The sequence below is a fragment of the Falco cherrug genome, chromosome 8 (assembly GCF_023634085.1).
Source record: "Falco cherrug isolate bFalChe1 chromosome 8, bFalChe1.pri, whole genome shotgun sequence".
Taxonomy (NCBI): Eukaryota; Metazoa; Chordata; class Aves; order Falconiformes; family Falconidae; genus Falco; species Falco cherrug.
Genome location: NC_073704.1, coordinates 44,385,432 through 44,410,406, shown reverse-complemented (window position 1 = coordinate 44,410,406; position 24,975 = coordinate 44,385,432). Strand labels below are relative to the sequence as shown.

At 47.2% G+C, this 24,975-nt stretch overlaps 1 protein-coding gene across 4 annotated transcripts in view; it reads right to left on the bottom strand.

The window, feature by feature from the left end:
- The window catches only part of NRG2 (neuregulin 2), a 165,835-nt gene that overhangs the window by 30,610 nt on the left and 110,250 nt on the right, over positions 1-24,975 (bottom strand). For 3 of the 4 annotated variants that reach the window (XM_055718607.1, XM_055718606.1, XM_055718608.1), the window contains exons 3-5: positions 20,887-21,005; positions 16,834-16,899; positions 5,664-5,784 (exon numbers count right to left, since the gene is read on the bottom strand). In XM_055718607.1, coding sequence (XP_055574582.1) covers positions 5,664-5,784; positions 16,834-16,899; positions 20,887-21,005 — 306 coding nt within the window. The remainder of the gene's footprint in view (positions 1-5,663; positions 5,785-16,833; positions 16,900-20,886; positions 21,006-24,975) is intronic. The other variant, XM_055718609.1, reaches the window with a different exon arrangement.

Sequence of the window (24,975 nt, the reverse complement as noted above, 5' to 3'; positions counted from 1 at the left end):
CCTGCTGGAAACAAAACTTTTTTTCCCCAGCTGTTGATCTAAATCTTGCAAGGGCTGGCACATTTCCTTTACTCCCCCAGATCTTAATTAAAGTATGCCAAATTTAGTAGCTCTCATAATGCAATCCATGTTACAGAAGAATGTGAACGAGCAGGTGCTTCAAAATAAGGAGAAGCTGTAGCAGAAGGACACAATGCACTGATATAAGCAAATGGAGAAATGTTTCAAGCATGTTGCTTATTTGTGAAAAGGGCTGAAAAAGAAGACAGTTCTGTCATTGTCCCCTGACCAGTCCCAGATGATCAGGCTCTGGAGAGCCACAAAATGCTGGACTCCACAAAATCACTGATGGGAAGAGAAGAAAGCAACCAGAATAAATGCAGAGGCTTTATCCAGAACAGCTAATCAAGGCATGTTTGCTGTATAGCAGAGCAGGGACACCCACTGTTAGGCTCAGTGAAGACAACAGTGCAGCTCCAACTGAGCTGTGGGAGCTTGGCAGAATCTGCAGTGTTGTCCTCACTGAGCCCCCCTATTGCAGGATCAGCTTCCACACTCTGATGGTGCTCAAGGGTCTGCTACAGTTACATGTGCATTAAAAAGGGCACATTGAATGGGATGCATAGAGGGCCACTTGAACCTGGAAAGGTACCTGATGCCATCACCCGAGATACAGTGTGCAAACCCCAATGAATGAGCCCTGGCTGCTTCAGGAGATTTGGAACAGGATGTGGAGATTTTCACCCCTAGTTCAAACTGTGGGCTCTTCATTTCCAAGGACGTTGCAACACCTTCCCGCAGAACTGCTCATATATTCATGGCAAAGTGACATCCCTGTGGCTGCGCAATGGGCAGCTTGTGCTGACCAGACCAGTGGAGTCACCAAGAAGGATGGCATAGCTCCTGACACCACAGGGGAGATAAGCAAGCTGTGGTCCAGGGAGGACCACAGCCGTACAAGATCACCTGATATTCATCCCTTTGAAAGGTACTCTGGAAAAGCACAGGAGAGCTGGCAACGTGGCTGACCCTCCAAAGTTATCTTTCCCCTTTCCTGGGAAAATCTGCAGGAAGCAAGACGCATGGAGGGGGTAAGCAAACAGGCTTATAGGAAGTGAACATGTCATCTTGTGAAAAGGTGACCTGCATACATCAACTAGTTCAAAAATTAACTGATTTTTTTTTGCTTTCTTTTGTTTTTTATTCTCTCCTTGACTTGCACTTTTTGTCTGAGGTCTTCCAGGCCTCTGACCTCACTTTCTCAACGCAATGCTGTCAGCCCAAACCCAGAGAGTCTGTTTATCTGTCAGCATTCGTAAATCCTTCAGCCCGACTCTTGCAAGCACAACTGGTCCAACATGACATGGGGGTGTTGCTCTACAAAGCTCTTTAAGTCTTCTGATACCACACAATTTAGGAAGATCCTAGGGTACCAGCCACTTCAATTGCATCAGCCACACAGAAGAGTCACAAAGCACATTTAAATGGGCAGAGAAGGACCATGCAGTGATGAGATTTTGCTTTGTTTCTTTGTTTGGCTGGGAAGACCCCAACTGTAGATAACATGTGCCAAGACCTAAGTGGGAAAAAGTGTATTTCTGCTGTGATACACACACTATCACAGCCCCGTGGGGCATGGCAACCAGCAATAAAAGATTAAAGCAGCCTCAAACTACTCTAAGTTGTTCTAAGAACCCAGTGGGCTCCAGGACTGAGGCAGACACAAGATCAGAGTCTGCTAGCCACCCCAAGCGATACAGTCAGCTGGATGCAACAAACCAGTCACCTCTCTTCCGTGTCTCAGGCCTTGAGCCTTGCTTGTGTGCATCCCTTCTGCAGGCACAGGAGTCTGCTCTACTCACACTCACCACTTCCCTACAGTTGTAGTGAGAAACCAGTCCAACTTGTAAGGCTTCTCTGAGCAAGGTGGTCTGGAGAAGGGTCAAGAAATTCTTCCTGTCAAAAGAGCATGGGGCTCTTTAATTTACTAGGGCTGTTGAGTCAATTCTGTATGTGTGTGGCTCATTCATTTCCTGGGTTTACACTGAAAATTTGCAGAATATCTGAGACAGATCACGCTTCTCCCATGTAATTTCCAGGTGGTCTGTTTGCAGAGTCAAAGTAACAGCACAGATTGTATCATGTTCAGGTTTCCTTTGGCACTAGCATGTGTAGAATTTACTTCAGATTAAGGACAAAATTATGCAAGCATACAATCCAAAAAGACACAAATTCTGACAGCTCCAAGTCCATTCTGGGCTCTTCCCTGGTGAAGAAAATGCATTGTCCAAGGTCTAGCTGAAGCACACTGAAAAGGGATGGAGGAGGTGGGTTTACAGGCAAACAGTCTGTTCCCCAGAATTTAAAAGACCAAGAGGAACACGTTTCCAGGAAGCCTGTTAAAAAATAATAAGAAAAAGCCAGCTGCCAATTCAGGCGATATAACAAATCATCTGTAACAAATGAGCCACTTCAGGAGAAGAAATAGTTTGAGAACCCAGCTGCTATTTTCACTCCAGAATGCCAGGGGTAACATCTACAGGAAGGATCTCCAGTGCTTGTGGACAGCTGCAAACAATGAAATCCACCCCAGAAAGCTGATTACAGGAGGGTGGCAGGTAGTGAACAAGAATATTCTAAAATTCTGTTTTCTGATAGCTTTCCAGTACAGAAAGGCTGGTAACATCATATGAGTGCTGGGGTTCTAGAAACTACTTAGCCTTCTGTGAAAGAGGACTGCAAGCTGGTACGTGGTGCCAGAAGACCCCCCAAGGCCCTGCTGACTCTAGTCAGAACAGCAAAATGGGAACAGCACATGGACACATATGTTGTTCCTGGCTCAAGATGCTCCAATGGCTCTTGTTTGATCTTCAAGGCATTTGAAGAGGTTGTGTGCAGAAGGACCTATCAACCTCCTCCATGCTCATGTCTCAGAGGCATGGTGTGGCTGGAGGACCACGACTGGCTCCCATGTTACAGAGTTGAGAAATGCAGGTCAAAGCCTTCATCTTTGCCTCCTCTAGTTTCTCCTCCAAATCTGTATTGTTGTATCTTTCACAAACCACAGCAGCGGATCTCCTTCTTGGTGCAACTAGGAACCTGTGAACCATTTCAGCATTTTGCTAGTTCGCAGGCAGACAAATGTGAAGTCCATTCATCCATCATTATCCTTCCTCAAGAATCATCCATGTTACTGGGAAAGCCATTTTATGGGAAATATTATGTTGAGTTCAAATGCTTCTCCGTTCCTCAATAACTATGGTCTTCTGGAGTCCAGAAACTCTAAAATTACACCACTTCAAAAGCCAGGATTTCTTATCTTCAGTCTATGATTTAATGATAAAAGCACTCAAGGAGAATGGACATCCAGATATCTCCTCAAGCAGTAAGATCAGAAATGACTGCACTGTCTGGAAGATACTTGGGTCCCCTGGGTTCCTGTTAACACAGATCTGACTTTTCTGGCAGATGAATCACGACAGTGCAGACCTTCAAAGTACCTCCTTTTAGGTCACACTTTGCTGTGCCCCGCTCCCTGCACCCCACACCCCCACACCCCTCCCCATCTTTAATTACAATCTGGTTTAGCCATTGGTATCTTGGGACTCATCAGAAAAGGAAATCAAGGCTTTCAAGTGATATGAAATAATCAGGTCTGTTCTGTACGGCACATAAAATCTTAATGGAATCCATCACTGAGCTTCACCTCCACTCATCAGCTATCATAACAGCCTGGTTTGAAGGTAGACTTTTTCTTCACTAGGCTGGAATTACTTGGGTTAAAACAATCTATCTGCTGAAGACACTTGCTAACTACGATGTGCATTGTTCATTAGGAAAAACAAGAGCCTTACCGTTACAGCTGCATGTGGCAGGAGTTCAGGTAACTCTTGTTGTAATTAGAAATTGATTCTATTTGAAAAGTCTTGATCTAGATTCGAGTTCTTTCCAAAAGAAACAGCCTTGAGATATATGCTTTTGACACCACCACAGTGCTCACAGATAGAGATACTGATTCATACACTTCTTCAGGCTTCAAGGGTTGAGCCCTCCCCAGCCTGGAAAGACTGGAAGTGCTGGAGCTTTTTGGGTCTGCAGCTGCACCAGAATAGTGTCTGTGACTTTGATTCATCATATGGGGCTTCCTCCGTGTTTCCTGTGGGGAACTTAGTGCCCCAGATGATGATGCCCCCACAAGATGAACTTCATGCCACCAAGAAGCCTACAACAGAGACAGCTACCCTAAAGCACGGACCTGTGGAGTACAAGGGCTGCTCTCACTTCATGCACATGGGAATGTAGAGGACCACAGTATTTGCTTTCTGTCCTACCCGGCTCTTTTCCTGTCTGAAGGGGCAAGCCTGGGAGAACTGGAAGATGTTGTTCATCCTATATCCTTCCCACCACAGCTGATCCTGCATTGGAAAGTAAGTGCACAGGAGCTCAGCAGAATGCATTTCCATGCGTTGTTTCCTACTGCTTCCTGACAAAACAAGGGAATACTGAGAGAAGGGAGGAGTTGTGTTAAGCGTCAGTCAGCTCACAACCCTTCCAGGAGGGGTGACAGTTCCGTTTGAAGGCGTCCTTCAAGGCCTGAGGAGCTGAGGTGTCTAGTGAGTATCACACCATGCAGTGGCAGTGGTAGTAGGTTGACATCCACAGATGTAAATACCTTGGGCTGTGCATCTCCACGGAGACGTCTCTAGGCCACACAGGGAGAAAATCAGCAGCTCTGGGCTTCTCCAAGCTGGACACAGTGATGCTTGGGTCCCCAGGTGAGCTCAGAAGCTGACCGCATCTGCTCAGCAAATGCACACCCAGGGTACCACCTCATGCTCACTCCACAGGAGCCTGGGGACTGGTACAGGTGTGCTTTAGGGAGCTATGTCTCCAGCACTGGCAACCAGACCACGCTTCCTGTTCGCAGCCCCCATTTGGCTGGAGGGTGAGCTGTGAGATGCTATTGGGCTTGCTGGCTGTGATAGGTTTGAACCAGAGGTGAAAAGGTCTCAGATCCCATTCCAGGTCCCTTGGACTACGCAGCCCCACTTTAAGCTCTCGAAGAAATTTCATTTTAAGAATAACTTAGTATGTCTCCCTGTGGAAACTTTCTGCAGGTTTTAACATTTGAAGGTGAGAAATAACGCACAGCCTGCCACAAAGTGGTGAACAGCTGTGTGCTAAACCTGCTTCTGAGCCCATGAGGTGCAGGCACTGAGGTAAGAGACAGGTCTCAGCAAAGGCCCCCTCCAGTCAGAGAGGAGGAAGATGGCCTTGCACTGGGAAAAGCTCCCCCTGCTTGCAGGGGGGGACATGTCAGCAGGAGATGCAGAGCTTTGACCTAGCTCAGGGAGAGCAAAAGGGACCCGACCTTCCCTGAAGCTGCAGAAGAGAAAGGGAAGAAAGGGAAACACCAGGACAAACATATTCATAGAGGAAGAGTCAGGAGAAGTGAACAGCAATATTTGCACAAAAAGGAAAATACAAACCCTCCTCCCCCACCCCAACCCCTTCGGTCTCCCTTTCTGAAACTGCAATTTTTCTGCTCAAACTGAAATTGCCAGGAGAATTTCAGAGCTACCCCTCCTCCAGCAGTTGCGCAGAGGTCTCCTCTCCCCCAGCCAAGTAATTTCCATATTGACACAAGAACTACACTCACTTACTTGCAAGACAGCTGATTAATCCCCTCGATGTAGTAGCATACCCCTCCATTGACACAGTAGGACTTGGCTGTTTCGTTGCATTTTCTAGCATGCCCGGACCAGGAGGAGAGAGTTGTGGTTACTGCAGAGGAAAAAAAAACAACACACACACACATACAAAGGATATATTGTTATTCCCTTTGTTGGGAAATTCTGTTTTCTTAGATGATTTTCAACTAGTTCATTTGCCAAAGTAAAAACCCCAGAGCTACAAACCTCAGCCTGTGCCTTTAGACCCACCTTCACCTTTCCAGGTCCTGGGGCTGCAACTTGACCTTTACTTTCCCAGCAAAAGTAGCTAAGTGAGTGAGGAGTTGAGGACGCGCCTTCCTCTAAGCAGCCAGCATGTCAGGACAAGGTCATATCTTTGACAAGCTGTAGGGGAAAGTGCCCCTTTCCCATCTCTCCTTTCCCTCCCTTACACATGCATGCAACCCTGCACTGGCAGGCAGGCAGGAGGTTAGGAAGAACACATGCTGCTGGGTCACACAGGCACAGCGGCATGGTGCTGAGGCCTGATTTGCATCATGATACTGGACCAAGATCCAGAGATACTGCAGGGGACATTTCATTGCTCCACAGCTCTGCAAGGAAATAACTTTTCAGAGCCAGAAGCAAGCGCCCTCATTGTCCCTGCAATAGGGGGACAGTGCAAACAAGAACAGCTCCATCTGCCCTGTCTCTGAGCATCTCTCTGCCATGCCCCAGCGGGGCTGCCTCAAGAGACCAAGCAGAAGTTCAGCAGAAGTCAGTCAGCCCTGGTCTGTGCCAAGAGGGAAGCAGCCAGCATGACTCAAGTTTCCTGGGATACAGATACTTTCCCAAATACAAATTTATTTCTGGAGAAAAGCTTTCCAGCCATGTAAGGTACAAACAAACCTGATGGTACTCTGCAGAATTTCATTGTAATTCCTGTCTCTGAATGATTCGGACAAACTTACAGCCCAAAATAGAGAGTCTCCATAGGCAAGACAAAGGCTTCTAGGAGCGGAAAAACCTTTTGTTAGAGCAACTGATATAGGTTACAAAAGCAGACGAGCTTCGGGGAATGCAGACCCATCTTCACATAACTGAAGTAAGAGCAGGGCACTCAAAAGCATCTGCTTTTTCCAACTGAATACTTCATCTCATTAAAGATAGTCCCCTTTCCTGGACCACCCACCTTGTTTATACCTTAATACAGTTACATCTCCAGGAATGGGGCTACTACTGACTTTCCAGCACCTTTTATGTTGTACCGGAGCTTTCTGAGGAGATACCCTCCTCCGTCCTGTTTTCCAAAGCATGAACAAACCTCATGGAAAGGTTAGTGACTTCAGACCAGTCGCTTAAGACCGAAAACCTCACTGACACAGGACTTGAGAAGGAAGGCTGGAGCCAGAGCCCCAGGCAGGAGCTAGTCAGAACCTCAGGAGAAGCAGTGAGGCATACCAGAGCCTGCCCCAGAGGGAGCCAGGGCTGCTCTCCACTCCTCGGGCAGCCCCCATCCCCATCCCGCCACCACAGCAGGCTCACAGGCTGCTGTGCATGCCTGCCCTGCTGCCCCTGGTGCCCTCTGCTCTCACGCTCCGGCTCCAGCCCATGCCTGCTGGGCACATCTGGACTCTTGCAGGTGAAGGTGGGCTCCCAGCATCCTGTGAAGCCTCTCACATCTGGGTGATGCTTGGCACATGAGCAGCCAAACCAGTTTGTTCTAGCTCTCCTGCTTTTAGGACTACCTCCGATTGCATGGGGTCTGTGCCTCTCTGTGCACAGCAGGAACAGCCCTGGCTGTTACCTGCACACAGCTCAAGGCAGAGCCAAGCTTACTGTTCATTTCGCTCCAACCAATGCACTGTCCAGTCCCATTGTCTTCTGTTCACACAGGGAAGTCAGTGCCTCCTGCTGCCCAACAGAGCCAGGGTTCTACACAAGAGGAGCTATTTCTATGCTTTGCCTTGAATAACCATTGCCTCTGGTGTTGTCTTTTCACAGCTGTCCAGGGCAGAGCAAGTTGTCCCAAAGTGCTCTGCAAACCAGACATGGCAAATACTTCAGCAAAGACTGAAAATGTGCATGGCCCTGGGACAGTAAATAGCTGCTCCCTTCCTAGGGTACCTAACGCCAGCCAGCTGGGAGCCAAATGTGCAGAGCAGTGTACACATACTAGAGTGTATGCCAGGTTATTTAGCACAGACGATGATTTGACCAAGCCACCAAAGAAGTCCTTGCAAAAAACCCCCTCAAATATGAAAATTTCCAAACTTCTTTAGTGAAATTCAGCACTCCCTTCCGGTTAAGATTAATGGGAACTAGAAGCCAAAACCATCATAATGGCTTCATAACAGCTCTGTATAATTTCTACCTTTACGAGACAGTAGGACATTTCTCCTAAGGCAAATGGACAGCAGTGGGCTCAGGACAGAGGAGCTCTAACTGTGTGTGGTAGCACTGGGAATTTCTTTGCAAGGCCTCTCCCTTAGCTACTGCTTGATCCAGCCACTTTACACCAAGTCTTAACAACAAATACCATTTTCAAAATGAGCATGAAAATAAAACCTAGCCTGGCAGCACACAGCTGTGTCCCAAAAGGCAGTGGGAGCCAGGCTGCGTGCGGGCTGCGCTGTGCATGGGCACGAGAGGCTGCAGGCTGTGCCGCTGCTGGGCCAGGAGCTGCCTGCTCTGCTGCAGCAACCCCAGCACTGGCTGGGCCACTCTTGTGGAGGCAGAAGCAGCAGCAGAGCAAGCAAGGGCCTGCCAGTGGAGTGTGAAAATTACAGGGGAGCCAGTACACCGAAGACAGCCACTGTCCCCAAGTGCTGCCTAGGCAGCACACAGCACGGGTGCTGCTGAAAGCTGCTCGCAGGGCAGCCTGTGGTTTGCAGTGCTTGCAGTCTTTGACTGAAGGACTTTAAAACTGCACAATGACCCGGTCTCTGTTGAAGCTGCAAGCATTCCTACAGATCAGGGAGCACTGAAACTTCATGAATGAAAGCACCAGTACAAATTGAAAGGCACAATGGATGAAGAACAAGCACAGCCTGCAGGAAGCCATCACCCCTTCAACCATCAAATGTACCAGCTGCTAGCAAGCAAAACAAGCCATGTATCCAAGTCTCACATCATAAATCCTACAGGAAATGATTCTGGGGGGAGCCTTCCCACAGTAAGGGAGTAGCAGAGAGGGAGAAATAAAAACAAAGCCCAGAAAGCTCCCCATAGAAAACAACTCAGACAAAGAGGTACACTTTCCACCAGAACAGGTGGACAGGAAGATGCGGTGCTGTGTGATGTTTGGATACCAGAGTGCATTACAGCATCGACCAGTTGAAGATTGCATGGGATTTTCATCCCATACAAAAAATTTTGCTTCTTTTAAACAAATAAAAAATCACTGACACAAATGAGGCTTGGGACATGTGTGTTGTGCACTTCTAGAAAGAGATCTGTTAACGGTGTTATGCCTGTCAGAAAAATACATGATCAGTTCTTCCAGAAGCACCTTGTTAATGTAATTATCTTTTAAATCCTGTTTTCTGCACGTGCCATGCCTTTTCTCCCAAAGAAGCACAAAGTATTTTAAAACTGAACCACAGAAACATATTACTATGGTTCATTTGTCAGCAGCAGAGATGTAGCAAAGGCTACAAAAAGAGGCAGTCAGCCCAGTTCCCAATTGAAAAGAGTGCCATCAAATACAGGCCATTATGAGAGTATAAACAGCTGTACTGGTCAAACCGAAGCCCTGTCTTCTCTCTGACAGTGGCCAACAGGCAATGCTGGAGGAAGATCAGCACACTCATGCATTGATAATTTTCTTCTGGCCACCTAGGATGAGCAGCTCAGAGGTTAGCCACAGTGCCTTTACATTGAATGGCCTTTGATGGATTTCTCTTCCACGGATGTGTCTAGTTGCTGCTTGAACAAATCTAATCTTGCAGCATCCAGAATATATGTGACAAGGGTTCCAGTGTTTGCACACAGTGTGCAAAGATGCATCTCCATTTACTTCTTTTAAACCTGCCCCTTCCTGGCTCTTGTATTAGAAAAAATAGTTAGCATGCCCACTGATTTCCCCTTGTGCTACCTGTGGCTTTACAGGTACAGCTAGCACCTCCTCCCCTAGCTGGAAAGCAATGATCTCTTTAGTAGCTTCTTACACAGGGACTGACCTGGCCACAATCCTTTTTTGTGCGATCTCTGGTTCTGTTTTTCCCTTTGGAGCTGGCAAGACCATTCTACACCCATGATATTTACATCACCCTGGTTTGTTCTCTGTTCCATTCATTGTAATTTGCAATGTTCATTTTGAATTTTGATATACTGAATAAAGATCTTTATCTATTATAATCCTGGACTCTCATGCCTGCATGGTAATGGGGAGTCCAGAGCCTCCCAAGGTGCCTGATTGCTCTGGGAAGTTGCTGCAGCTGGGACATCATGTTCATGAGGGCAGCAGCTGCAACTAGTTTGGGAGCAAGGATGGAGAGACCTGCCAAGTCAGAGAGCAGCTCTGCTGGGAGGACAGAGGGAAGTGAAAAGTCTCACTTAGAAAGTGTTAATTGTGCCTGCATTCAAATGTGGCTGCCTTTGACATCATGTGGCTGCAGATCACAGGCAAGCACCTTGAAGCGTGAGGCTAAGGGAGATATCAGTGGGTTTCCACCACACTAGCAGGGTAATTCCCAGATTCACAAGTGACTTCATTCAGTTACTTCATGTTTAGCTGTGTTCGCTCATCAGCCTCAGCCACTGGAAATATCTTAACAAATATCTACCTGGTCCTGTGTCATCTGCAGTTCGATGAATGATGCTGGTAAAGTGAGCCTCACACACAGGTTATCTGCAGACATGCATATTCATTCATCACCACTCGAACCACCAGTTCAGTGTGCCTGGTGATTCAGAAATTACTTCCCACAGCTATTTTACCTTAACTGCCCCAGGGTACCAGGCAGATTTTACTCCCTGTTGGCTGGTGTGGTAGAACAAATCCTTCTTACAGCCTCCAACACAACTCCATCTCTCCCAAATTACTTGGAAAGTTGTAAAATTATTGAGATAAATGGAGATCTGAATAAGTAAGGGAGCAGGTTTTGGCACTAGCTGCAATCTGCATGGAAAGAAACTCACATGATGGCAGTGGGAGATGATGGGGGGAGCTTGTGCAGTAACATCAGTCATGTACAACTGCCTCTCCAAGTACTTCAGTGAATTAAGGGCAGGAAACAGGGAGTGTGCATGGGCAAACTACAGAAAAGAAATGGGGAAATCAGAGCAGTGGGAATAAGCAAGGTGTCCCTGAGACAGGGGCCACTGCAAACGCACAGGCAAGCTGGCCACAAAGCTCTTGCAAGGTGGCAGCAGGCCTGACGCAGCTCACCCATCAGCATGTCAGGCCTCCAGCTGGTCTCAGCCCCAGAGCTGAGCACAAAGCAGAAGGGAATAAGGAGGTGAAGATGGGAAGAAGAGAGCTGCCTTTTGATGGATGTGACTGCGAATGATCTGAAGCCACATCTTATCGTTGCTGTCCCAGTCAGTGAGAACAGTGCAGCATAAACACAGGGGAGACCCTGAGCACCGTAGTCATTCAAAGAGTCTATTTTCCACCACATGCCTAGGTTATCTGGGACTAACATCAGTGATAGGGCCACAGCAAGGAGAGCCATGGGCACTGACATTGTCATGTGGACTTTCCTTCACACAATGTATCTATGCAGAAAGGCCATTAATGATTGTGCAGGGATTCTTACACAATTCCTACCATGCACGTCATTTAACCTTTGCAGAGAGCTTACCAGTTTGTTCTCAGAAATTGGGTGAAATACTCCCACTGCAAAGAGTTAATTAATGCAGCTTGGACTATAAATTATAATAAATTTTTCACAAACTACAGCTACTGTTGAGAGAAGCAGGGAGACAAGTGATAGTTTTGCTGCTCTTTTTTTTAAAAAAAACAACTGACTGGTGGGTTCATAGAGTACAGACACTACTCTCTCAATATTTAGACATTCAGTTAGACAGATGAACTCAGCTGGTTGGAGAGTGTATATAAATTGACTGCTCTGTATATGCCTCATGTACTTACAGATAAACCACAGAATTGCTGAGGTTCTTCTCAACCGAGTTCATCCAACTGCTTTTCAGAAGAACATGGATGAGAAGGTGTCTGGCTCAGCTATTCCTCAGCTGTAGCACTGTAATCCTGGCACGAGCCACACTAAATCCATGAGTTACACTGATGAATACACTGAGGGACTGTTGATCCTAACCATTCCCTCTGTGACAGATTTCTGTATGTCTGGTATGACACTCTCTTCTCTTAATAAACCTGAACAGAGGCTGGATGCTCACTGCTGCTTTCTGTACATAAAATCAGAAGGGCCTGTGCAGACTGGGGCTTGCCTAGCAACAGACGGGGACACTGGACCTCATAAAAATTCTGCTCCTTTGTGCTTATTCATTTGGAAATGACCCAGTATTTACCCCTGCATTTTACTGAAACAGATCCTGCTGGAATTGCGTTCCCAGTTCCTGAGAGGATCATGAGGATCAATAGTTGCAGACTAGAAGTTCATCCCAAAATATAAATGCCAGACTGCAGGGGCACTCATCTCAGAGCATCAGACACTGCTGATCAGAACAACAAACGCAGCACTCCCCGTGTCTCCCATCTGCACTGTTCAAGCGTTTCACTGAGGAGCAAGTGTAAAGGTTTCTGAGCTCCAAGGGACTGCCTGTTTCCATAGGACAGGTAGCTTTTGCAGAGGCAAAGTCCTGTATTACTATAAACCTTCTGTTGCTCCTCCAGGCTGATCTCTCCAGCCTTATGAAGGACTCTTTCCTATGATTTTCTCTACCACAAGGGTCCCAGAATGCACATTAGCACTGCAGCATTTTATTTTCCCAAATCCCCATCATCAATTGTAATAGCAGCAACATGATACTTCAATGAAGGGATCTGTTCAACAAACCTAAAAAGCCTTTTGCAGGGCCAGTGCCAGCATGAATGCTTTGCAGGACAGCTGAAGCCCAAGAAGTGAAGCAACATGCCAGGATCACGTGGTGGAGTCTGACAGAGCAGATCTGTTACGCAGCCTCCTGCTCTGAACGCTGGGCTTACAGCCTCAGTTCTTCCAGGGGTGATGAGTTTCCATCCCATGCTTCGCTCCATATGCCCATCTTTACCTTTAGAGTCACAACGGCCTGTCTCTGCTTCGCGTCTGGAGTGCTAGATGCTATGGCTACTTAAAAAATACACAGCATGCAAAATAAGCAGGGACTTGAGAGCAGGCATGACGCAGCTCTCTGCAGACTGACAGCCAGATCTCCAAAACATACACTGCAAGGTACCATGCCTGCGTGCATGCGGGCTCCGCTCAATTATTAACCACACCTCCAGCTGTGGGTTTTAAATTATTTGAGCAAAGACCACGCCAGGACTTATTTTTAGTCTAATATTGAAAACTGGTCTGTCCGCGTGGGCCTTGGTGGACTAACTTCTGTCTGTTACACCCGGGCTCTGGGCTGGCTGGACACCCTTCAACTCCAAAGCAACAGCACCACGCTCACGTCTGTAGCATTGCTGGCTTGAAGAGAGTACAGTGCCTTCAGACTGGAGTGACCAGACACTGAGCAGCAAATTAACGTGCAGGTCTGCCATGGTCACCCAGTAAAAGCCATGCCAGACTGGACTGGAGACAAGATCTGGGGGAATTGGCTGAACCTGAATTACATGGCACATCTTACTATGGTACATGCTGAAGCTTCGATTCAACTAGATGTGACTAGATGTGAATTTACCACATCACAGTAAAGACATCAGTGAGCCACCGTAATCATGCAAGTCCACCAGGCCTATCTCACCACAGGGAGAGCAAGCAAGGAAAACATTTCTGACACCCAGCCACGCTAAGCATCGGGGAAGGTATTACATGGGAGAGGGAGAGCCTTAACAAGTCTAAACCAATAAGTCTACAAACTTAGTCCAATGGCATCACCATGACAACAGCTATGAAATCTGTGGACTCAAACTGGTTTGGAAACTTAGACTTCATCACAGAAAGAAGGGCTGTTTCACCTACCCTCTCACAGGAATCTCTAAAGGGACTTCAGGCAGGGCTTGTGATCCGCAGCAGTTGAAATAAAGGTCCCAAAAAGTCAATCCAGAGGGCCCAGCTTTCATTCAGGTGTCTCACATTATCCCCCAATCCTCATGTTCTCAGCACAACTCAGCACCACCTCTTCTGCTCTTTCTCCCTCTTTCATCTTCTCACCTGATCCCAAACCCCTCTGTTGCACAACACCACAGAGTGCGGTGGCCCTGGCAGCACTGCCAGCCTGCATGGGCTGGGAAGGTGACAGCACTCAACCGGATCAGCCAGGCGACAATCCTGACAACGGGCGTAGCAGAGTCCGGCTGAGCAGCTGCAATGATCCGCATGTTGGCTTAGAGCATCTGCCCATCACTGGTGGATCCTCTTGTATCCTGACAGCATCCAAACACACCTCCTCCACCCAGCCTGTATTCTCTTTCTACCCTTAGGACTTCACCTGTTTGTTGAAGTCCAGGAAATAAACTTGAGGAGAACTCAACAGCAGAGAACAAGCAAAAGGGATTACCTGACTTTTTTGGTGATTTCAAACATTATCTTACTTTTTAAAAATGAAACTTTGATAAGACTTTAGTATCTTTGTTCTGCATAAACCTTCCATCTCAGAACGCTCTACAGATTGCTGTGAACCTTCTTCCATTTTTGCCTCTATCAAAATGTTTCTAAACTTTGCCACTGATTCCTATTCTGTTTACCAGGCAGGTGTGTGAAGAAGGCAGGGGTGACGGAATGTCGCAGGATCTGCTAGTAGCTGCACTCAGAGGTGGTAAGAAAGGCTCTAACAGTGCTCCAAGGGGGAAATATGTGATATCCCACTCCTTTTCCCAAGGCAGGGGTAGAAAGGAAGGCCAGACATCCAGGAAGGAACTGGGACCTTCAGGAAAAACACAAGTTAAAAACGTATACACCAGGAGCAACAGGGCTTCAGGAGGTGAGGCACGTGGGGCTACACAGAGTGATGGGGTTTCATCCCCTTGCCCATAGGGACTGTCTGGGCCATGGGGAGAACACAGTGAGCTTCTGGAGGTGCAGGGTCTAAGAGCCTTGCCCAGCCTGCCTGGTAAGATGCCTGCCTCACACCACAGGCCAAACAGGAGCAACCAAGCTGCCTGTGCCTGGCAGCCTCTCCTTTCCCAGGGAACTGCAGCTACCCCTGAGTGTGCATGGTGCTTTCTCAACATGGTGTCTAAAATCCAGCAGATCATTTACAACCTTTCAGTGAAACAATGAGAGGTGGGACTACCTACAGGTGCCAGAGAAGCTCTTGAATACTGGCATTTAAAAGAAATGCAAGAATTTTACAAAAATGAGATACTTGTCAGCTTTCCAGATCATCACACCTCACATCTTCATTACCTCCCCATATGTTATACACATGTGTAATTCTACGATAGATCATCAGTAACTGTAAAAATCAGAGGGACTATGTGTAATTTAGATAAAAATTGAGAGACATCATAAAAAAGGAATGTGAAGGAAGAAAGTCAATTACAACTTTAACTCTGGAGACTCCACCATCTCTTAAGACAAAAACAGTCAAGGATGATGTTCCCACAGAGGAAAGAAATTTTTCAAAAGGAGAAACTCCTGTGCAAGGCACACAGCATCTTGCCAGTTTCCTTTCTACTGAAATTTGGCTTTCAGTAAAAATAGCATATATCTAATGCAATGCAAATAAGTAGCATGGATCTATGCTAATGAGCACAAAGGAAAAATCCTGGGGAAGGATGGTATGGTCATTGCATTAATGGTGCTGCCTCTCAGCTTGATGTCTCCAGTGCAGTGGAAGGCTAAGCACAACACCAGAGCAAATTTTGAGTGCAGTTTTCTAATCAGAAATGCTTTTAAAGGATACCTGGCCATTCCCTGCTGTGGCTGCAATCGGATTTCCTTTAAAATCACAAAAGATTGAGCTTTCCGAGGACGAAACATCTCCATAAAATCTGCAAAGTAGAATTGCCGACAGAGAAGCACAGCCAGCTGCATTGTTGGTTCTGGGCAGGAGCAGCTGGAATGGAAATAGAGCACGGATCTCAAAATAACTGCCCAGCCCGCAGCTCCCCAGGCTCCCGCTCCCGTGGAGGGGATGCTGGTGGGCTGTCCAGCGTGCTGACACCACCAGGGTGGCACACTGGCCCCAGGGTGGGGGGTCTCCCACACAGAAATAATGCCTTCCACCAGAAAACGGTGAAGCAGCGGCCAGGCACCTGGCTTCTAGATGTTCACTCGTGCACATGCTTGGATTTTTATTTTTGTGTGTCTATTTTCTATTGTATTTGCGAACACTGAATACAAGGGGATGCTGAAAAGCACATTTACCACATTAAATCAAATTAAACATTTTTGGAAGTCTGTTCTTGCTTTCTGGAGATTCAAGGAAAAACGTCATGGCATGGCACAGATGTCTTTTCTGCAGTTTTTGTATGACATGCTCAGAAGACCCATGTCTTCATTCTTGTATTTCCTATAGCCTCTTCTGGGTTTCTTTCTCCCATACCCTCAAAAAAAGCGCAAGCTCAAACCCAAAAACAAACCAAGGAAAAAACCCACTAAATCAAAGGCTGTAACAAGCTCAGCCAGCAGCTAAGTACCTCTTCCCAATTCTCCTTGCCATCCCATGGAGGGGTGGGGACCGTGGGGATGGGGGGCGGCTGTGCACTGCAGGGAGTGAGCCAGAAGATGCATGGTCCTTAGTTGCTGGCTGGGGTTAAACCATGACAAAGTCTAACAAGCATCAATAAATCCATGTATTGAAAAAGCTGGGAATGCTTAAAATCCAGCTGCAATTTTAAGTAGTATGTTCTTCAAGTTACCATTGCATTAGCAACCTCTCCCTCTCCAAGATAGACACCAGCAATATAAATCATACTTCTTGAAAGATCTAGGGAAAGATCAGTGGCTTTGGGAGAAATCAAAGAGAAGTAGTGATTAAAGAAGATTCCAGGAGGCAATAAAGCAGTTATGCAAAATGTCTCATAAACCCAAAACAAATAAGGGGAAGGAAGCTATATGGGGGAGCAAGGGAGAAAGGTACTTACACTCTTCTTCCATAACAACTATTTTAGTTTCTGAGGCTGGTAAGACTTGTGGTGCTTTCGTTGTTCCTGGGGAAATTAAGGTAAGAAAGTAGTGAACAAAATATCTATTTTGAGCAGAGAAGAGTGGGCTTAGCTACTGCAGGGAGGAGGACAAGAGCAGGTGCTGCTGGGTGGTGCAGGCTGGGGGGGCTGTCAACGTGTTAGTACTGGTTAGGGTACACTCAGATGGGTGACTGGGTAACAGGCAGAAAAAATGGAGCCCTTCCAGGGGACGGCACAAGGCACACCGGTCCCCTCACTGGAGGACCTCATGCCATTAGGTTCTCTGTCATGACAGAAAGGCAGAAATGGTTCAGGATTCACCCAGCAGGTGATGAGTGAAACTGTGGGAGGTTTTCTTAGCCCTGACAGCCACGAGAGTGCAAAGACGGGATCACAGAACATGACAGTGAGAAAAATATGGAATTTAAGAAAAGGTGAGATCATCTGAAAAGCCTCCATCCCACAAGTATGTGCAGCTCTGCAGCACAAAGTAATGCTCGTATAAGAGATGGAGGAATGTGAAACAGATGAAGGCCATGGCCCAAGGCAATACAGGAGCCAAGCACATGGAGAGATTTCCTCTTTATGAACCAGGATACTGGGAAAGCCCACAGTCACCAGCTGTACTCAAGCCCACTTGTGGCAACAGCGCCTTCTGGATCAAATTCCCTCACCACCCTCCAGATGCACAAAGGAGAAAGCACCAGGATCCTACGCTGTGCGTGCAGCACCCTGTCAGAGGTAAGGGGTGAGACCACCATGAAAAGGTACAAGCAGAAAGAATTTTTCCTGCAGTGTTTAGCAAAGGGGAGGGGGTCAGTGGAGGAGGTGTCTAGAAATTTTCTGAGGAAAAAATGAGTCTGAAACAGTCACATCTCAGCTGTGCCCTCATGCCCACGTGATACCAACATTAGACTACTCAGTAAAGAGAACTGGGAAATGGGACATTTTTCTAAGAAAGCATCTAATTTACCTCAAAGTAACAAAAATAAAAAATAGCATGAAAACACAAAATGTTTTGACTAAGTCCAGAAGCATTTCCTCGGAAACTGACACCCTCCCAAAGCCTCTCAATGCAAAAGCATTTATTTCTGAGCTTTGTGGAAATACCATAATTGCAGAGCAGTGGTGAGGTGATGGGTTTGGCTGATGGGCATTTTCTAAGTGACAAGGGGCGACTGCACTGCAGCCAGTCTCTTTCTAAAGAAAATCTCATTGCAGTGTGGTGTTTTCAGTGATTTGCAACAGAACTGCATGGCTGAAAAGATGCTTTTTTGAAAACAGTATAAACCAAAAATTGGTAGTGGAATACAGCAAAGCATACTTTGCAACAGCAACACTGCCTCATCAGGCTGAGAATTTTTTACCAGCAGGGACTGAATCTCAGACCTTCACATCCATGGGCCCAAGGGTCTCACATGAGAGCTCTTTCTCTGCCATCCATGACTCAGACAGGCTCAGGAGTCTCCATCTCTGGCCTCTGCACCCCTGGAGGGGAACGGCATGTTGGGCTGAGGGCACCTCGCTCCTCCGTGATGCTAATCTCAAACCTCAACAGCTCAGGCCATCTCTTGCAATGTCACCTCTCTACAGGGACACCCGGAGACATCCCCAAACCTTGTGTCTCTGTATCACAAGATGCAGCCTTAGCTCAGGACTTCTTCCCAGTCCTGGATTCACCCGCCTGTATCATAGCAACGTTACAGGACCTCCAACAATACTAAAGTGTCAGGTCAGAAAGCATGTTTCCAGCAAACAGTGCCAGAGTGTTAGCCCCAGCCAGCCTGCTCGGGATGGGCAGATGCACCAGCTTCCCAGGGACAGGGCCGCAGTAAAGATGCAGAATATAAAGTAGCAGATCATACAGAAATAGCAATAGCTGGATAGAGCTTCTGCAAAAGAGGAGTGCTGGCTCTGAGGGGAGGCCAGCTTGCATGTCTGCTCTGATTAACTGTTACAAACTGCTAGAACTCCACAGAGCACTCTGTTGAGACTTGGCCACAATAGCATCAGTGCTAAGGAGCCTAGAGAACACAGGCAGGGACAGAAGTCAGCACACATGTGGATTCAGAGACAAGCAGATGCCCCGAGGTGTTTTCTTCTGACAGATATCACAGAAGAAGAGAGCTTGCAGAAGTGAGAAAAGCTGTCCAGGTCCCAGGAAGGTCCAGCAGTAAGGAAGGAGGGAGACTCCAGGCCAGCAAGTGCCTGGGCCCAGGTGAAAGCTCTTCAGCTCTTGGTAGCTCCAGTGGGAAGTGTAAAAAGTGCAAAGGAGGTGACAGAGCTGCAGAAGCCTACAGACATCACCATCATCTTCTTTACCTTTCCAAGGGATTACAACTAGCATTCAGCTGCTGTCCTGCCAGGTGACCTGCAAATAGCACCAGCAACGTGTGCACGCAGCTGCAAGTGGCAAGCCAAAGGCAGATTTTCCAGGCATCTTAGCAAACAGGTTTATCAAGGCACTGCTGTAGCAGCATGCAGCTGGCAATCTACTGGATCTGCAGCACCTTGCAGCCTGCAGCTCCCAGTACGAAAAGGTACAGGCCAGATCTTAGGGTCTCCTAGGTTGCTTTTCAGGTCTCAACACATTCCTGAGCAATTCTGGTGTGTCCTCATACCCCCTGTGACCTGGGTGAGAGCAACCATCTGCCCCTGCCAGACAGCATGCCTTCCTGTGCAGGGAGTTAAACCCTGACCCATGCTGCCATTACCTGTGAGTGCGGGAAGGGACCGTCAAAGTTGGAGTGGCCTGAGGTGCCTTTTCCTGCTGCCATAAGCAGCATGCAGGATTGCAGCCTTGCAGTGCGTGCCGCTCAGTCACACTCCTCCTCTTGTGAAAGGAAGGGGATTGCTAGTGACTGGGATGGGTGAGTGGAGAAGGCGGACAGGGCTCTGACGGCAGCCACATGCTGCCCGTGCACATTGCACATGGAGAGGAGGGGTTGCAAATGCTCCCGGTCCAAACAGGAACAGTTTACATTGTGATGGGACAGCCAGAGTGTGAGTCATTAAAAAAGGAGTGGCACTGCCTTAGTTCAGCTTACTCTGGACACCTTTACTATCATGATTGTAAAGAAACACAGCAGAGCAGCAGGGCTAACTTCATAGATGTGAAAAACAGAGGCATGGAGGTCTGAGCATGGATGGCCTTTCTCCAGACTTTGCAAGCAATGGGTTTTTACAAGCAGAGTAACTGCGGGGGAGGGTATGTGATACTGCAGCTGCACAGAATAAAAGATTCAGGACTGCAAATGCTGCTGAGGAAGAGGTTAATAGAGAAAATAATGCCAGCAAGCAGCAGGAGAAGGCTACCTTCCTTCACATTTGACTAATGCTAATAAGAGCACAACAGAGAAACTGGATCACACCAAAGGGCTGCAGAGCACAGAGCCTGGGCTTCCGCAGTGGCCCACTGCGAAAGGCAAGAGGAAGAGCTTAGGAAACAGAGCTTGTACAGAGTCATCCCTCCCCTAGTTGCACTCTCCCAGCTTCTGGCAAGCACTGTAGGGGCTTTCTGAGCTGGAGGGTACATCCAAACCATCATGTTAAGCAATATAATTATCATGACCAAGATAATAATAAAACCACCTAACTTCAGGCTCCATCCACTGAGCTCTAAGAGATGGAGCACACATTCTAGGATGAAAACCAGAAGCAACTTCACTCATCACAAAGCTATGGTTTAATTACTTTTCTCCTGGTGAGTTTTGCTTCTCAGAAATTCTTTAAAAAAAGAAAACATCAAGCCCGCCAGCTTTCTTTCCTCCTTACCCCTTAAAAAAACCCCACGTAGATCGTAAGTTTATTTAAAATGTAAATTAACCACATTGCCAGTGACAGATAACAAAGATAAACATTTATATTAAGCTGCATTTTTCTTATCTCCCAAGACTTTTACTTGATATCCTGAAAGCATGAAACAAAATACAAGACAGATCATGTGGAGAACCTCCTGCTTTCTATGTGAATGGCAGACAGCTCAAGACATTTGTTGGCTTCTTCACTTACCACTTTTCACATTCAGGCTGCCTTTTGCGGTGTCTTTCCCTAAAATGTTCTCCGCTTCGCAGCTGTACTCCCCAGCATCTTCCAGCTTCACCTTGTTGAACTGCAGTCTGGAAATCTTTCTGTTGAAAAGTACAGCAGACATTTCTTACTCAATTGCTAACCACCCTCATGAATTGATAACCATTCCTGGCCCTGGTACACTGTCTGGTACGTCACCCCTTCTTGGGAGGATGGGCTGCCTGACCTGCAATCTGAACAGGTATTCAAGCCTGGTCAGGATTCAGACGAGACCCTTCCCAGGAACCATAGCCACCATAATTTTTCAAATGAGCATCTCCCTCTGAACCCACTGCTCTCAGCATGTTGCCATGGTCTAGTCTCATGAGTGTCTCATGAGGGGTTAAGCCCAAGAGCCCTAGCATCCCAGCACACAGACTTTTGGCACTGGAGAAAAGCCACTTTTCTGATGGACAGCAGGATCTGCCTATGAGACAGAGGTGTGGAGATGAGATGCATGTTCTGCACCTTCCTCAGCAAGGAGCCCGACCAGTCCGGTGCCTCAGTGGCTGCATTCAGCAGGGCCACACACTTGAATGCAAACACCCACAGATTCTGGGTGGACTCATCCCTTTCCAGCCTGCAAATCAGACTCCTGTGGTTTGACCTAGGCAGCTAACTTGTAGCTTTATCCAGGCCAACAAACAGGGCAAAGACTTTGTCTCCCCCAACTACACACACCAATGTACTACAAACATGTGGGGCTGAACTACGCAGACTCATCTTATCAGCCAGAAGTGCCTAGAAAGAGCAGAAAATTATGTGACAAGTGCCCATGACACCTAACAACCTGTGCTGAGTACTTCGTTGGGGAGGGAGCAGCTCTGTGGCTCTACTGAGAAGACGAGCATTGCCTTTCCCACCGCCTATGACCAACGATTCATTCTTGGGGATGTCTCTCTGACTAATAGGAAAAACCTTTTGTTGCCTAGTTCAACTGAGGTCTATAGGAGCCTCCAACACACACTGAATCACTCATGAGACCACAGTGGGACTCCCACATTAGCCGCCCTGCATTTCCTTCCATTTTAGCCATCTTATAAAAACCTACCTTGTGTGCTCTTCACATAAGAACACCTCTCTGCTTTCTACCCCAAGCTTTTGTCTCAGGTCTGTGTCATATAGTTGCTTTATTCAGAGACTTGGAAACACTGCCACCTTTAGAAAGAGATCCCAGTAGCCTCTGTTGCTGAAGGCAAATAAAATTCCTTTTCTGTGAAAAAACATCATTAGCTTTGGACATATTTGCCATGTTACATGTGTCATCTGAGAAGGACTTTTCTTTGGACTGTGCAGATCATCATCCATAGGAAGTCCTTCACAGAAGCACACTGGCATCTTTTTAACACCTTGACATGCTGTTCTACTTGGGAGGCATGGCACAAGGACACAGCAGGAATGTCTCACTAGTTATATTAGTAAATTAAAAGCACTTGTGGACAACTTGGTACAGCTCCCAGGATACAGGCGCTGTCCTGTTTTACAGGATGCGGTCAAGTGTTCAATTGCATGAGTTTAGACCCCATGCAGAGCAATTTTTAAATGAATGTTGACAGTGTGCAAAGATCTCTTGAATCCCTCTCATTCCTAGGTCTCCCCTAACACACTGTGCAAAGCCAGTTATCAGGGCCAACACGTTCCGATGTGCATGCCTAAACCAGCAGGCTGATTCAGAGCAGTGCAAAGCTGCCCTGACTCACAGCACTGCACACTTCTCTGAGTTTTCTCAAGTCTCTTAGAGCAACCTGTGACAGTACTGGGGCTCGTGGTCCTTGCTGCTGCAATGCCTTAGGAATCAAGCAGCACCCAAGACACAGCAAAGCATTTAAGGGCCTCCAGGCAGCTGGGTTCTGCATCTGGCTGGGAAGGTATGGTGGGCACCTGCTGAAGAGGTCTAGCTCTGCTGGGCTGTAGTAACCAGTCCAGGACCACGTTCCCCACTCCTTCCACAAAAGCAGGTGTAGAAACAATCAGCAAAGGGGCAAGGTGGGCTCTGGGTACTACTGGATGCAGCTCCAACAATAGTACCCCCAGCCCAGTCCAGCCATGACTTTCTCTCAGCTGTCTCAACCCTCAGTGACAGAATATACCATTTGTTTTATAAACCACCCCTATGACAGGCTTGTAGTTGTTGCTGCAACGCAGAGCAAAAAGCCAGGCAGCACGCGTTGAAAGCAGCTTGGAAGAGCGAGGCTCTAACTCAAAGCCCTGTAGAAAACCCCACCCTCTCACCCCAGCCTGCTGAGGCTATCTGCCAGCACAGAGCCGAGAGCATTAACAAACATGCTGCCTTCAGCTGCCGGAGGACAGATATTCTAATGATAATTAGCTGCATTGCAGTCCCATATGCACAGCACGTTTTACTGTGTGTAGTAACTGGAAAAATCCACTACACCATTAGAATATCACCTACATACATGGTCTCTTACAGATAAAGGGTTTAAGTCCCAAAGACACAAATTGGTAGGTTATTAGTGACAGAAAAGGCTAATGAAAGGGGGCATACTTGACAGATTCATCTCCAAAACCAGGATGAGAGACATTTGGTCTTTTACCTGGAACTGGAGAGGAATGTGAGCAGAATAAAAAGCAATGTTGGCATTTATAGCATATCAGCATCAAGGTGAAACCAAAGAGGATTATGTTGTTTTAATGCATAAGACTGTTGTACTGTCAAAAGAGGTTATTTTTATTTTCCATCACAGTTTGTTGAAATTCTCCTGGATTGCAACATCCCCTTGGATAAAATCAAGAGGTTTTGTTGCTTTTTGTTGCTTTTCATATTCCAGACCAATGGTGTAGCTACCCTTGGTCTCCACACTCTGCTGTATAATGCCAGGTAACAGACCTGGGGGGAGAGATGAAGGGTACAAATGAGGATTGGTTTTAATGCGGAGTGTAGCCATAGTAAAGAGAATTTCCCTATTCCAGGAAGCGCTGAAACAGCCAGAGAGATACCTTGTTTCGCAGCGTTGGTCATGAACCTTTTAATTCACATGGATAATGCCTGTGCACTAGAACTGAAGGATGTAAAAGAGACCAGACCTTGCTTGATCTGTAAGTGGTAAGACAAAGATGACCAATCTGTCTCAGTTCTACTTTACTATCTGCAAGTGCTACTGAAATATCTTAAAACTGCCTAGGAAATTGATTTTTCATGTCTGTGTTCTTTCTCCTGCTGCCCCCAAAGGTAGGTACTTTGTTCATTTGAGGGCCGAGACGTGTTTTTACAGAAATACCAAGTAGTAGCATATGAGGAATTGTGTTGTACACAGGAGCTTTGCATCAAGTCCCCTGCTGCCCTTCTGGGCAGCGTGTCTCTTGGGGTTGCCAGCCCCTGGGAAAACCCTACCGTGTGCATTCGCAAGGGTGCCTGGCTGCCAGACGATGCCATTCTTCTGGGGGAAGGCACTGCCCTTGGCTGTTTGTTCAGTGAAAGGGCCAGGGTCACTGACAGATCCCATCATTTCACCGCAGTGCAACTCTGTTGACATTTCTTTACTCCAGGGGAAAATCTGCCTCATTGTCTTTTCTGACCCTCAGCACATATGACTTAGCCACGCACTAATTATCTCCTGTAGTGCTAGTGGAGGAATAAACCATGGGGAATATGTTGTCTGCAAGCTCTGGGGGATAGGATTCACAAGGAGACCTTCAGCCTGGCCAGAAGAAGATCCCCCAAAATACCCTTCTGGCCAAGAGAACAGCATCCCCCAGGAAGGCAGTTTGGAGTGATGAGTAAATCACCCTCTGCAGTGCCAAACTCCAGACTACAATGGGAAACAGGGAGATCAGGCCTTGACCAGGACCTACACAAAGATCCTGGCAAATTCTGGCTGGGAAGGGAAGCCTCACCTTCTGTAATTCAGACAGCTCAGAGCTAGACATCTAAACGTGAGCATGAGCCCTGAGGCTGCAAGTACAATCAGAGGAAAAGAAGCAGGCACCTTGGCCAAGGAAGAACTTTTCATGACAGGAGTCATGCTCCCACCAGCACTTCGGTCAAGCTTGAATCATTTTTCTCCTCTTACT